The following is a 16,069-nucleotide window of genomic DNA, read 5'->3' as shown; positions in this document are numbered from 1 at the left end:
GACAGAGAGGGGAGTGACTTGCAGTGGGTCAGTGGCAGAGGTGGGAATAGAATGCAGGTCTTTCCCTCCCTATTCAGTGTTCTATCCGCTGCCCCTTGTGGATGAAACCTTGGAAGATGTATGTTCCAATACTACTATAAAGCATGACTGCTCCATGGCACTGCTGTTAGTTAAGTGTTAGCAAACATTAAACAAAAAAAAGCTGAAGGCAACATCACCTTGCGGTGGGGAGTAGTCATCAGAATCTGTGTCACTTTCACTGCTGTCTTCCACCAGGAAGCTGGGGTAGTTCCAAGACATACTGAGGATGCCATCTGACTCGTGAAGGAGAACATGTGCCAGCATTCGGCCATGGCAGTCCATGACGATAACTTGACCATCAGCAGTGCCAAACAGTACCTGAAAACAACAGAATGGGACACTTAGGAGAGAGACAGTTCCATCAAATGTAACTGATTTAAGACTTCTTAGAATACATCTTGTCAATTAACTAGGTGCATTGAAAATTAATCCAAAGCAAAGTAGTGAGATGTTCCACGGGTCAGTCTCTAAACTGGTACTACAACCCAGAAAAAAACATGTTCAAAGAATGTTGTTAAGGTTGCAAAGTCAAGCACTCATAAATTAGGAAATGCAAGAAATAAGGCTGCCTGTGCAACCTTAATTTACCCCCTTCTGCTTATGCATTAGGATATTGCTCCTGTTGACCTCAATGAGAGTGGGACTGAAGAGAGAACTTTCTACCCACCTGATTGAAGTGGGGTGGACTGGATTTTCAGGTGAGGCCTAGGAGGGGATTCTGCTGGGAGGCAGAACTTTAGAGGGACTGGAAATCAACCAGCTGGCCTCATTAGTTTAATAGTTTATTCGATTGTCTATCTATCCCTAAATAAACTTGATTGTGTTCCTCACATACCCAGACTCTGAGTGTACTTGGAAGAAGGGAAGACACTTAAATTACCTTTAAGGATGACCACGGGGTTTAAAGTTTAAGTTCCTAAAACCTGAGTAAGTTTTCAGGTGAGGACTCAGGACAAACAATTTGTTTATTTTAAATAAAAAGAAAAGGAGTACTTGTGGCACCTTAGAGACTAACCAATTTATCTGAGCATAAGCTTTCGTGAGCTACAGCTCACTTCATCGGATGCATACTGTGGAAAGTACAGAAGATGTTTGTTTTTATACACACAAATCATGAAAAAATGGGTGTTTATCACTACAAAAGGCTTTCTCTCCCCCCACCCCACTCTCCTGCTGGTAATAGCTTATGTAAAGTGATCACTCTCCTTACAATGTGTATGATAATCAAGGTGGGCCATTTCCAGCACAAATCCAGGTTTTCTCCCCCAGCGCCCCCCCCCACCCCAAACCCACTCTCCTGTTGGTAATAGCTTATCTAAAGTGATCACACAGGAGAGTGGGTTTGTGTGTGTGTGTGGTGATCACTTTAGATAAGCTATTACCAACAGGAGAGTGGGTTGGGGGGGGGGGCGCGCTGGGGGAAAAAACCTGGATTTGTGCTGGAAATGGCCCACCTTGATTATCATACACATTGTAAGGAGAGTGATCACTTTACATAAGCTATTACCAGCAGGAGAGTGGGGTGGGGGGAGAGAAAGCCTTTTGTAGTGATAAACACCCATTTTTTCATGATTTGTGTGTATAAAAACAAACATCTTCTGTATTTTCCACAGTATGCATCCGACAGCATATGCTCAAATAAATTGGTTAGTCTCTAAGGTGCCACAAGTACTCCTTTTCTTTTTGCGAATACAGACTAACACGGCTGTTACTCTGAAACCTTTATTTTAAATGGAATCCCTACACATTATTTGAACCTTGCCCTTATTGCTGTTAATGGCATGTGAGAGAAAGATTACAAGAGTGTTTACAATACCTCTAGAGTTTATATAATCCAGAACACCAAGAGGCGGCGAAAGGAGATTATGTCAGCTGTTACAATATTAAAGGGACAGATGACTAAGTGAGGTTTTAGCAGAGATTTCAAATGGATTATGAGAAACACAAAGATGGCTAGAGGAGGATGAGTTATTCAATTGATGAGCGACAGTTTGGGAGAAAGTGGGAGAATGTCCTCCGACAACTGTGACAAAAGACAATACAATCAATCAACTAGAACTAGATCATTATAGCCCAGGAGGAAGGCAATATGTTACACCTTCAGGAAAAGATAGAGGAGAGCTTCCATCCAATATATCAAACACAAAATGGATGATGTGAGGATTTTTCTTGTTTAAAATAGTATTTAACGAAGATGCAGTAAGTCTACAGAAACTGGAACTTACAGTTCTCTCTCCCTTAAGCATGTCCTGTGCCTTTATGCTTTGAACAAGTTAAGGTCTCTGTGTTTAGAGAATTTTAGAAGACTGGCAACCAACAATAAATAAGTTATTATAATGAATCCATGAAATGACAAATGCATTATTCAAGGCAGCTGCTGCTACCACATAGTTCTAACCAAGACACGTATATTTTAGGCAAATTTAACTGAACAACTTGAAATCTAGTGAGTTTCCAAAAAGGAATTAAAAGTAGTTTCATGTACTACATCTGCCCCTGTGCCCTTAGTGCACTACCTAATTTTGTGGTTTTACCCTTACATTTTTCATTATTTCAAGTGTGTTTCTCTAACCTGTTGCTGTGTGAAGCACTCATACAAATAAAAAGGGAAAATGACTGACTATACAGGGGAAACAGTGAAAATGTACAAATTAAACAAGCTGGGGAAAGGGGAAATACAGATTTTATTTTCTCATCTGCTACAGTGATCCTAGGTTTTACTGGTACAAATAGTACTTTAAAAAGTTTCAGACAGAAATGTAATTGTAAAGTTCTTTCCAAGCAGATGAAAGAAGGACACATTCCATATTTCCCATCATGTGCTGATCAACAGCTACAGAAGGCTGAAAGTGAGAGGAGATAATGCAAATGGGGGAGGAGCTTGGGGAAGCTTTTCATGGCTGGAAGTTTAAAAAAAATAAAATTAAACAATGCAAGCCAAATCCTGCTCTCATTTACACTGGTACAAACCTGGAGTAACTCCACAGGGAACTTCAATGAAGGCCTTATTGAAGGCAATGGCGTTATTCCACCTTAGCACTGCTATAAGTCAAAGCAGAATTTGGTCATTAACTATAATCACTTTGTGATACAAATGCTTGTGTGCTAAATTCTGATTAATGTATATGCTAAGTAATGGTTTGGTTACCAGCCTGCCAATATCATCTTTAAGTATGAGGCTGGAAACGCTCTCCCTTTGCTCAGCCAAACCTTGCCTCTTATTTGTCACCATTTGTACTCGTCTCCCACTCTCATCTTCTTGTCTCCTTTCAGGCTGCCCTGAGATTTTAACTGTTGCCTCCCCACCCAATCTTCCTGTGCACAAAAAACCTCCTACTTCTCCTTCCAATACCTCCTCTAACTGTTCATCTTCCATCAAGCCTTCCACAGATAATCACCACCTTCACGTCATGCCGCGACAACAGACTGTTTCTTTGACCGATCTACTTTGAATTTGACCTGATTGTAAAACTGACTGAATTTGATCTGTTACAGGGAATGTTCCTTCATACTTGTTTGCAAAGTACCAAGCACAGTGGGTGCTTAGCAATAATGTTGTCAAAATGAGATTTTCAGCAGCTGAACTACTGTAGCAGTAAGGAAAGCATTTGATACTGTTCCACATGGGAAATTATAGTTAAATTGGAGAAGGTGGGAATTAATACAAAAATCGGAAGGTGGGTAAGGAACTGGTTAAAGAGGAGATTACAATGGGTCATGCTGAAATGACAACTGTCAGGCTGGAGGGACATTACTAGTGGAGTTTCTCAAGGCTTGATCTTGGGACAAATTTTATTTGACATTTTCATTAATGACCTTGGGACAAAAAGTGGGAATGCGTTAATAAAATCTGCAGATGACACAAAGATGGGAGGTATTGCCAATATGGCGATGGACCGGACTATCACACAAGAACATGTGGATGACCTTGAAAACTGGAGCAATACAAATGGGATGACATTTAATCGTGCAAAGTACAAGGTCATGAGCTTAAGGACTAACAACAGTATTTATTATAAGTTGGGGACTTACCAGTTGAAAATGACAGAGGAGAAGAAAGACCTGAGTGTATTGGTCAATCACAGGATGACTGTGAGCTACCAATGTGATGCAGCCATGAAAAAGGCTAATGCAATTTTAGGATGCATCAGGGGAGATATTTCCAGCAGAGATACACAGGTGTTATAACCACTGTACAAGGCACTGGTGAGACCTCATCTGGAATACCTCATCATGTGCAGTTCTGGTCTCCCATATTTAAGAAAGATGAATTCAAACTGGAACAGGTGCAGAGAAGGGTACGAGGATGACCGGAAGAATAGAGAACCTGATTTATGAGAGGAGACTTAAAGACCTTGGCTTGTTTAGCTTGGCAAAACTAAGACTGAGGGGAGATATGATTACCCTCTATAAAAACAGCAAGGAGGGAGAGGAATTATTTAAGTTAAGGGCCAAGGTTGCTACAAGAACAAATGGGTATAAACTGGTCATCAACAAATTTAGGACTGAAAATTAGACAAACGTTTTTAACCATCAGAGGAACAAAGTTGTAGAACAGCCTTCCAAGGGGAATAGCGAAAGCAAAAACTTAACTTGTTTCAAGGCTGAACTTGATAAGTTTATGGAGGAGATGGTACGACAAGACTGCCTACAATGGCATACGGACCATCCACATTTGCTTTTAGCTAATATCTCCTAAGACCAGAGATATCTGTGTTATGAGACAGAGAGAACAGAATTTCCTTTTCTACACCTCTAAACCATTCTTTATTTTTATATCAATCATGTCCCCTCCTACTTATCTCCTTCTAAGGTAAACAATCTCCCATCCCTGCACCATTCAGACTGATTTCCCTCATACAGACCACTCATTTTATAAAGGCTATCATATCCACTCTATTCATCTCATTTCTAAGAAACAATTCCAATCTTTTCAATATCTCTTTATATGAGAGTTTTTCCAGGTCTCTGGTTATTTTCATTGCTCTTCTCTGAACCTGCTCTAGTTTCATAATAGCCTTTTTAAGTTATGGCAAACAGTACGGTACACAGTATTCGAGATGCGGCTGCACCACTGATTGATATAGAGGCATCATAATATTTTCCATATTCTCCATCCCATTGCTTATATATCCTAACATCTTGTTTGCTATTTAGATCACAGCTGCATATGAGCAGAGGTCTTCACTGAGTTGTCTACAGTATAACCCAGGTCCATTTCTTGAATTGAAACAGCTAATTTAGAACCTTGTAAGGTGTGTATGGTAGTTTAAATTTTCCCCTCCAACGTGTATTACTTTGCATTTATTGACATGGCTTTCCTTTGCCATTGTGTTGCCCGTCATCTAGCTTGTTTAGGTCTCTCTGTAGTTCCTCACAATTCTCTCTGGTCCTAACATAAATAACTTTGTGTCATCTGCAAATTTTGCTACCTCACTGCTCACCCTCCTTTCCAGATAATTAATAAAAATATGAAACAACACAGGACCTAGTACAGAACCCTGGGCTATCCCATTGTTAACTCTTTGCCTTTATGAAAATTATAAAAGCAGTGATCTTGGAAATATAAAATTTGTTTTTATGACATGCTTATTATGCACTATTTATTATTAAGTAATATTTACCATTACAGTATTTTTATTACATTATGAAAATGGCAACACTCTTCCAAGATCTCACTTTTGTAGTTTAACCATTTACTCTTACTCTTTGTTTTCTGCATCCTAGCCAATTTTTGATCCATGAGAATAATTTGCTTCTAACCCCATGACTACTTACCTTTTTTAGTAGCCTGTAGAGCAGTGGTTCCCAAACTGGGATTCGCGAAATGTTACAGGGGGTTCTCGGGAAAAAATTCCCTAATGGCAGACAGAGCTGTCCCTAGGGACCCCGGGCAGCACGGGGCCAGCAGCCTGGAGCCCCTGGACTTCCAAGAACTAAGCAGACCAAGCAAGCATATCTATCCTACTGAGGAAATTTAAACATCAAGACTCCTTATAAGAAATGGAAAGGGAGGGGGATAGTTTTTGCTGTTTTGAAAATTAAATAGACAGCTAGTATAGTTTTTAAAATTATTATGAAGAACAAGTTTAAGCTTTGTTGTAACGTGCGTTGTTTGCCTAGACTGTTCAAGACCTGAATGCTTGTGTAGTAGGAACTCTTTGAGTTGACTTCTTAAATATCTTCATGCTGTTTCACATCTGATACTCCTTGATGAAACATAGGAGCCTTGTCTTATAACAGGCTTATTCAAAGTGATACAAGCTACAAAAGTGAGATCTTGGAAGAGTGTTGCCATTTTCATAATGTAATAAAAATACTGTAATGGTAAATATTACTTAATAATAAATAGTGCATAATAAGCATGTCATAAAAACAAATTTTATATTTCCAAGATCACTGCTTTTATAATTTATACTCAGGTAAAGGAGAAAATCCCTGGAAATATTCATTTTTAGGAGGGGGTTCGCAAGACTTGTCAGTTTATTGAAAGGAGTTCACAGGTTCTTAAAGTTTGGGAACCACTGCTCTAGAGCGGGACCTTGTTACAGGCCTTTTGCAAGTCTATATAAATTATGTCTACCAGTTCTCCTTTATCCACTGCTTTATTGACATCTTCAAAGACGTCTACAAGACTAGTAAAACACAATTTTCTTTTGCACAAACCATGCTGGTTAGTCCCTATCATATCATGATCTTCCGGGTGTTTTGTAATTGTTTTTAACTATCATTTCAACCAATTTGCCAGGTATATAAACATACTGATTTATCACTCCCCAGATCATCCCTACATTTCTTTTGAAATACAGATACATTTGCTACCCTCCAATCGTCTGCAACAGAAGCTGTTTTTAATGAGAGATGCATGTTTTTGCTAGCAGCTTAGCCACTTCATACTTAAGTGCCTTCAGTATGTGCCACCTTGGTCTGGTGACTTACTGCATTTTAAATTGACAATCTGCTTCAGCACCTCTTCTTCTGTCACCTCAATCTCTGAGAGTATGAGATACTGAAAGAGAATCTTTGTTACCAAGAAAGAGCATGTCTAGGGCAGGAATCTCCCCAACATTCTTGATGGTGAAGACTGATGCAAAGAAATAATGTAGCTTCTCAGTAATGTCTTTATCTTCATTAATAATTCCCTTTACCCTCTGGTGATCCAGTGACCCACCAAATCTTGCAGTCTTCTTGCTTCTGGTACATTTAAGAATCTCTTGCTGTTTGTTTCTACATGCTTAGCTATTTGCTCTTCTAACTCCATTCTGGCCTTTCCCTCTTATAATTTAACTCCTGTAATTTATGCTCCTGTTTATTGGCTTCTCTAGGGTTAGATTTCCACATTTGAAGAATTTCTGTTTTGAATTGCCTCTCTAACCTTGCCATTAGGGCATATTGATTTACTCCTTGCCTTTCTGGTTCCCTTTTGTTCATCAGTACACATATCTCCTGAAACTCTAGTATTGATTTTCTAAGTAGCATCCATTTCACCTCTAAGGATTTTACTTAATTTATTTAACTTTAGGGCTTTTTTTGACTAATCATCTTTTCTCACTGAAATCTTCCTTTCTTAAGTTTAGTGACACTTTTTGGTATCCTACATTCTGGCTTCATTTGCTCTGGCGTTGCTGAACTCTGTGTGTGTGTGTGTGTGTGTGTTCGCGTGCGCACGTGCATTGCTCATCACAGAACGATACCTCAAAAATGACACTCTGCAATAAGAGACATTAATGCCAACTGTAACTGCATTGTCAGAAATGCAGTACATGGTTCAAGAAGGCTGCATCAGAAGCTCTGTTTGCTTTAATTCAGCCATCTGGCCAAACATTAGTATTCATCTAGGAATCCACATTACACCCTTTGCCATAACGCCGTCATATTAATAAAGATAAATCTATTTTTTGTGATCCACAGTTAAAGGACTATAAACTGATTAAAACATAAAACAAACGTACAAATATCTGCTTATGAAGAGGTATTTAACAACCGACAAGGGATATGGAAAATTATTACCTCTAAACATTTTCAGTCCTTATTCTAATATAAAAATGTGAATCTCCAGAAAGATTTTGGTTAGACCATTTTATAGTGCAGTGTGCCCTTGTTGCCAAGAAGGCCAATGGCATTTTGGGATGTATAAGTAGGGGCATAGCGAGCAGATCGAGGGACGTGATCGTTCCCCTCTATTCAACATTGGTGAGGCCTCATCTGGAGTACTGTGTCCAGTTTTGGGCCCCACACTTCAAGAAGGATGTGGATAAATTGGAGAGAGTCCAGCGAAGGGCAACAAAAATGATTAGGGGACTGGAACACATGAGTTATGAGGAGAGGCTGAGGGAGCTGGGATTGTTTAGCCTGCAGAAGAGAAGAATGAGGGGGGATTTGATAGCTGCTTTCAACTACCTGAAAGGGGGTTCCAAAGAGGATGGCTCTAGACTGTTCTCAATGGTAGCAGATGACAGAACGAGGAGTAATGGTCTCAAGTTGCAGTGGGGAAGGTTTAGATTGGATATTAGGAAAAACTTTTTCACTAAGAGGGTGGTGAAACACTGGAATGCGTTACCTAGGGAGGTGGTAGAATCTCCTTAGAGGTTTTTAAGGTCGGGCTTGACAAAGCCCTGGCTGGGATGATTTAATTGGGAATTGGTCCTGCTTTGAGCAGGGGGTTGGACTAGATGACCTTCTGGGGTCCCTTCCAACCCTGATATTCTATGATTCTATGATAGTCCATGTAATCACCAAATTAGCATTGTGTATTCCCTTGTGCGTCCCTCATTTATAGGAGCTACACCTGCAAATTGTGGACAACACAACAGCAATAATCAGCTGCTCCTCTGGTGCTGAGAAACAACTTTAGGATTTTTTTTTCCTTCACACACAATCAGAGCAGCATTTCTGGCTTCATACCCACTTCCCTTCTAAACACGCAGAGCGGTGGGATACGGACAGGAGCAGACAGCTGCTCTGCTGCAGAGTGCTTTTTATTTCCATTAAAAATTCAGCTGCTGTAATATGATTTTCTGAACTTTAAAGATGACACAGAAAGAAACATCACCACAATTTGCACAAAAACTGTAAAGAAAATGTGTTAGATTTTTCATTACTGTCTTTCAACCTCAACAAAACTGAAGGCAAGGCTTCAATTTCCTTCAGGAATGAAAAAGAGGCAACAGCCAACACATGGATGATATACTAGTATATCCTGCTGCTTGCTCCCATATACATAGAGCAGACGAATTCTCATTCCAGGCCATGAACCATTTTCACAGGTGCTGCTGGATAGGCTGCATACTTTCACAGGAGAACTCCTCAGAGTAAAGATAACTATTACAAAGCTCTCAAGTGAGAGGACAAAGCAAATACACTGGAGATCTTGGTGACAACACTGTTTAAGAAACAGTGAAATACTAAAACCAGGGTACCCAGCCAATATTTCTTTACTCCTATTGATGATATTACAAAGGAGTAAATGTAAATTATCGAGAGACTTTTAATATCTTCTTCCTAGAGCCAAAAATACTTATATTCTCAACTTCTGGATCCCAAACAGCAAACTGACTTTGGACACGAGAGAATGGAGACACTTGCCCACCTGAAAGAGATAATCTTGCATATACTGTTTGAAGGCAGACAAATTCTATGAAGTTTAATTTCTTTATAAATCAATAATTATATCTGGTCTAGTTTTGACTCTCTTATCACACAAAGTACATATACATCTCTACATTCTTTCATGACTCTCGAGACACACTTTAGCACCCATCATGACATACCAATTAGATTATTAAATGAAGAGAATGACCCTCCACAGAAACACTTGGCTTAACATGCTGAGTCTTGATTGACAATATGCGTCAGTTACACTACACAGAGACAACCGTTATTTTTTGTTACATAACTGCATTCAAAAACAGTGTAAAACTTCAGCGCCTGCAAGTCCACTCAGTCCTACTTCTTGTTCAGCCAATCGCTAAGACAAACAAGTTTGTTTACATTTACAGGAGATAATGTTACCCACTTCTTGTTTACAATGTCACCAGAAAGTGAAAACAGGCATTTGCATGGCACTTTTGTAGCCGGCATTGCAAGGTATTTACATGCCAGATATGCTAAACATTAATATGTCCCTTCATGCTTCAGCCACCATTCCACAGGACTTGCTTCCATACTGATGACGCTTGTTAAAAAGATAATGCGTTAATTAAATTTGTGATTGAACTCCTTGGGGGAGAAATGTATGTCCCCTGCTGTTTTACCTCATTCTGCCATATATTTCATGTTATGGCCGTCTCAGATGATGACCCAGCACATGCTGTTCATTTTAAGAACACTTTCACTGCAGATCTGAGAAAACGCAAAAAAGGTATCAATATGAGATTTCTAAATATAGCTACAGCACTCAACCCAAGGTTTAAGAATCTGAAGTGCCTTCCAAAATCTGAGAGGGACGAGGTGTGGAGCATGCTTTCAGAAGTCTTAAAAGAGCACCACTCCAATGTGGAAACTACAGAACCTGAACCACCAAAAAAGAAAATCAGCCTTCTGCTGGTGGAATCTAACTCAGATAATGAAAATGAACATGCATCGGTCTGCTCTGCTTTGGATTGTTATCAAGCAGAACCAGTCATCAGCATGGACACATGTTCCCTGGAATGGTGGTTGAAGCATGAAGGGACATATGAATCTTTAGCACATCTGGCACATAAATATCTTGTGATGCTGGCTATAACAGTGCCACGAGAACACCTGTTCTCACTTTCAGATGACATTGCAAACAAGAAGTGGACAGCATTATCTCCTGAAAATGTAACCAAACTTGTTTGTCCGAGTGATTGGCCGAACAAGAAGTAGGACAGAGTGGACTTGCAGGCTCTAAAATTTTACATTGTTTTATTTTTGAATGCAGGTTTTTTTGTACATAATTTTACATTTCTAAGTTCAGTGTTCATGATAAAGAGATTGCACTACAGTACTTGTATTAGGTGAACTGAAAAATACTATTTCTTTTGTTTTCTTAAAGTGCAAATACTTGTAATAAAAACAAATAGAAAGTGAGCACTGTACACTTTGTATTCTGTGTTATAATTGAAATCAATATATTTGAAAATGTAGAAATCATCCAAAAATATTTAAATAAATTATATTCTATTATTGTTTAACAGTGCGATTAATCGCTTCCCAATCCTAATTGTTAGGAAATGCAATATGGTCATCGGAAGGTATTTTCTTCACATACATCAGGATAGCAGTAGTGTAAAATACAGGGTAATTTTTTCTGCTAATTGTTTTATGTGCAAGCCCCATTAATTCTACCAAAAACCACCGAATCAGGCAGTGGAAGCCAACTGACACTCAGCATTCTCACACACACTTGGCAGCCTCCTGTACTGTCTCCAAACCAAGACTTCCTTAGCAATTTTCTGAAAGACAGCATAAACCTACTCTACTTCCCTCAGAGAGTATGCTAATGAACTGTTGGTATGAAGAAAGAAAAGGCAGGCTAGAAATGCCATCCAAAAAGATGGCCCTAGCAACAAGGGTGACACTCTGAACTAGCGAAACTGCAACGGAGAAAAGACTTAGCTGGTAAAATCTACACTGTTTTGGTTCTATTAATTCAGAATTCATAGGTGGTTATTATCACACAGGGTCAGATCATAGCCCAGCTTAGATGTCTATGCAAGATGTAAGAGGCACTATACATCCTGCCAACTATACAGGCTCCCCAGATCTGGAGTCTGAAGATCTGGAGGGGTAAAGAGGCTACCTCCCTGGGAGCAAGAAGAAAGCAGGGAAGGAATCATTCCTTCTCAACTGCTGCAATCACTGCCACTACTAAAATGACAGAATGCTGACAAGAAATCAGCTCTTGGATAAACATCAGCTGTATTAAGATGGGACTGAGGCAAGACGGAAGTGATACTAGTCAGAACACAGAAACGCTTTGAACAGCTAGCTGAGATGTTGTCTCCACCTTCCAGTGAAGGCAGCCAGGCCCCATTCATCTAATTGATGTGAAGCCTCAAGGTCCTGACTCCTGTTGACTCCTCCCGCAGCCTGGAAGACCAGGAAGCACCAATATTGAAAAAATCCCTTCCTTCACTTTCACTTCTAGCTTGCTGGCAAACTTCATCCCTTCCCCTACTGATTTTATGTGGAAGGATCTTCCCCAAATGCCTGTGTAAAAGGGAAGACTTGGCAGAGTACCCAGAACTTAATAAATCTGGGTTATGATTAAGGCTGCGAGTCTGTCACAGATTCCGTGACTTTCTGTGACCTCCGTAGCGGCTGGTGCTGTCTCAGGGGCTGCCCCTAGGCCAGCAGCAGCAGTTCGGGCATGTGGGAGGGGGCTCAGGGCTAGGTGCAGGGGGTTGGAGTATGCGGGGGGGGCTTACCTTGGGGTGGGGGGCTCCCCAGCTCCCACTGGCATGGCTCTGCAGCTCCTAGGTGAAGAGCCCAGGGGGCTCAGCATGCTGCCTTTGCCCACAGGCCACGCCCCCGCAGCTCCCATTGGCTGCGGTTCCCAGGCAATGGGAGCTGCGCAGCTGGCGCTTGTGGCAGGAGCAGTGCATGGAGCCCCCTGGCCCCTGCACCACCTAGGAGTTTCAGGGACACACGGAGCCAGGTAGGGAGCCCCTGTCAGACCCGCCAACCCTCCCCTTCAGCACCAGGAGTGGTCCTGGGTCGCATGCTGCTGCCCGGCCCCTCCCTAGCACCAGTGGGGTCCCAGGCCACCTCCCCCAGCACCTGTGGCACCCCCGGACCACCCTCCCAGAGCACCCACGGCCCCCTGCATTTTACTATATACCCAAGTTTTAGTTAGGGCTATATAGTAAAAGTCATGGACAGGTCACGGGCCGTGAATTTTTGTTTACTGCCTGTGACCTGTCCATGACTTTTACTAAAAATACCCGTGACGAAAACATAGCTTTAGTTATGGTCAACCAAGGGCGGAAGCGATCTCCAAAGTTTGCTGCCAAACTTTAGGATGGGGCACAGAGACACAAACTGCACTTGTGCTGATGGGTGACCTCCTACGGTCCAGTCACAGGATGTACAAACACATTCATCCTCAAACATCTCCTGTGCTTCCTCTCAGACTGAACCCACAGGGTCGTGATGGGCAACTTTTCCTCACAAGGCTCAATTCTCTCCCTCACCCTATACCTGCATTGGGTCCCCTCTGAACAGAATCCAGTTCAAGGTCTCTGTCAAAGGCCTCTACACAATACATCCCAAACAGAACACCAAAGGCCCTTAAAGCCACAGAGGAACCACAGAAGGCCTGGATAGAATATGTTTAATCTTTACTCTGAAGAAAGTCCACTGAGGATAGAAGTGAGGCCTAGGAAAGCATCTACTGTGCTATCGAACTGATGATGTGGCTGCTCATTGCACACAACACAGAATGAACTGTCAGTGCTTGGCTGCAAAGTGGCTGTGAGCTCTGAGCTCTCTCACCTTCTGTCATCCTTATCCTCAAATGCTGTGTGCTCGGAAAATGGTGCAACAGCATCCACTTGATTCAAAAAAAGGCAAGGGAAAGACCAGGGAACAAACACTAAAGGAAACTGTTTAGAGGACTCAAGAAAGCACTGAGAAACCTATTATTTCTAGTAAGTGCAAAATGCATTTTAAAATAATCCAGTAAAAAGAAGAGAGAGAGAGACCAAACAACATTCACTAAACTAGCATCACTTCCTTTCATAAAGCTCTGACATTGTTATTTGGTGTTTAACGGTCAAGTTACTAAGCAAAGAACAAATACATGTTACTTGTTTCCAACATTTATAATATATATATAAAGAATATCAAAGTCTCACCAAAAGCCTTTAAACATTCTGAGTATATATAAAAATCCCACATGCTTTGTCTAGAAAGGACTGCATTAGGATATTAAACATTCATAAAACTCTTAGCACGAACAACCTAAGGTCATTAATTTTAATGACAAGCCTTCCATGAAAGCTTGAAATGCTTCTAAAATAGTCCAAAAATATTAAGATATTTAAGTTGTGCAGGGTTTATCTAATTGTTTTTCTAAATAAAAGAACTTGTCTTGAAAGCCAACTGAAGTGTACTTTTCCTGTTGTCTATTTTCTTTTTTGATGGTACTGCTACCAGTTTTTTGCTCCATTATGCAGTACAAAGCACATGGTCCCTTTTATGTGTAATTTAACCACTGAATTCTTTGTGGATTGAATAAATTACCTAGTTAGTTAATAACACTTCCTATATGCCATAAAAATTTTGAAGCCATTTTCCCCCAGTGATTTGTGCACTGTATCTATCAATGCAAATGTCTTGTTGTGCCTTCTTAAAGGTTACAACGTCTTCACTACAATACTGATCATTTCTAATCATCCTAAATATGTACAATAAGCACACTGGAAGGTGAGATGCATTCAAAATTTTGATTGGGGAAAAGCATATTTGCATGTGCAAAGAGACAAAAATATAGCTATTTCTTGGCATTTTTAAAAGAACCATTCTAGGAGGTGGGGAATACTTTAATAAAGAAAGACCAAATGCACTGCTTATACTTTCAGTTCTTACATCCTGCAGTTTTTTATGTCCTTCCTCCCACCCCCACATGCAACATAATTAGGGCAAATTCCCTCATCACTGCCACTGCCACATGTACATAGCTCCCTTTCATCATTCTGTCAGCTCATTAAAGTCCCGTCTTCAAGATTTTTTCACAGTTACATGCATGTACGTAATTAAACTTGATAAATGCAAGCACCACAGTAGTAACAAGTACCTGAATCATGCTGCTGCTACAGCACCTGACTAATAACTAGTGATATGGTAAATGGAAACACAATCCATAAGTCTGGAGCACCACACATCAGTATAGTGTGTAAAAGAAGACCTAGGGGGGAAAGACATCATGGACCATGTGTGGTGCAAAATTTCCGAACACTTAGAACTCCATTATTTCTAAGGTAGATTTTTTCAGCTATGTCAGAGCTACTTCTCCTTATTTCAGATAAAGTCCAAAACAGCTCCTTCCCTGATGAGGAAGAAGCAAATGCAATCTGCGTGCTATATGTGAAGGCACGGAGATCCAAGACAAGCACAGTGGGAGAAACCATGGCAGTGTGCACCATGACCAGGGAGAGATGTGTCTGTCGGATTCCTCTCCACAAAACTAGGAGCATACCAGAGTATTTCAGGGAGGTGAGAGAAGGACTGAGGTCACTCCCCTTGGCAGGCTGATCCCATAGGCAGACATGCCAACTCTTGCGAATCTATCGCGAGACACACAATTTCCAAGTACAATTAAGCCTCATTCATGATCTTGCAATAGACTTACCAAATCTCAGGATATTTTTCCTACTGACAGGGCCGGCCTTAGGGGTAGGCCATGTGGACGACCACCCAGGGCGCCATGGTCGGGGGTGCCGTCTAAGTGCTGCAAGCTGGCAGGCCTGGGCTGCTGGAGCGGGAATGAGTGCAGGCGATGCTGCTCAGAGCTGCCAGTCCGACGGGGAGGTGTAGGAAGCAGGGCTCACCCCTGCAGAGCCAGTGGACCAGTCTCTAGGTTTCCCCTTTCCACAGGCATGGTGGTCACGGGGTGCATGTTAGAGGAAGCCCCCAGGCTCAGAAACTCCTCCCTGTACAGCCTGGCCAGCTGGAGAGTGGCGGCTGCTGGCTAGATGCCCAGCTCTGAAGGCAGCAGCATAGGAATTTGATGCCAGCAGGAGGAGCTGTTGTGATGACTCAAGAAGCTCCTCCAGCCCTGTGATTTCCAGGATTGGTCATGTGACAGAGCTCTGTGTGGCAGCCTTGGGGCTAAGGACCTCGGTGGCAGGACAGACCTGACCTGCCACCGAGACCTGCCTTCATGTATGGCCCTACAGCAGAGGAGAGGGGGAGGAGTCAGGGAAAAGCTGCTGTTGAGTCCAGGGCCTTCCCTACTTTGGATCTTTTCTCTACTTGGGATCTGGATAGAGGAGAAGCCCAGGGGGGAGGGGAGCATGTCAGG

General features: G+C 41.5%; 1 protein-coding gene across 3 annotated transcripts in view; it reads right to left on the bottom strand.

Annotated features, from left to right (window-relative positions):
- TULP4 (TUB like protein 4) overlaps positions 1 to 16,069 on the bottom strand; it is a 283,777-nt gene that overhangs the window by 63,944 nt on the left and 203,764 nt on the right. For all 3 annotated transcript variants that reach the window (XM_084624123.1, XM_084624125.1, XM_084624124.1), the window contains exon 5: positions 219 to 399. In XM_084624123.1, coding sequence (XP_084480249.1) covers positions 219 to 399 — 181 coding nt within the window. The remainder of the gene's footprint in view (positions 1 to 218; positions 400 to 16,069) is intronic.

The sequence above is a fragment of the Lepidochelys olivacea genome (genome assembly GCF_965140295.1).
Source record: "Lepidochelys olivacea isolate rLepOli2 genome assembly, chromosome: 3".
NCBI classification, from domain to species: domain Eukaryota; kingdom Metazoa; phylum Chordata; order Testudines; family Cheloniidae; genus Lepidochelys; species Lepidochelys olivacea.
The sequence above is the reverse complement of the archived record's forward strand: the minus strand, read 5'-3'. Positions and strand labels throughout refer to the sequence as shown.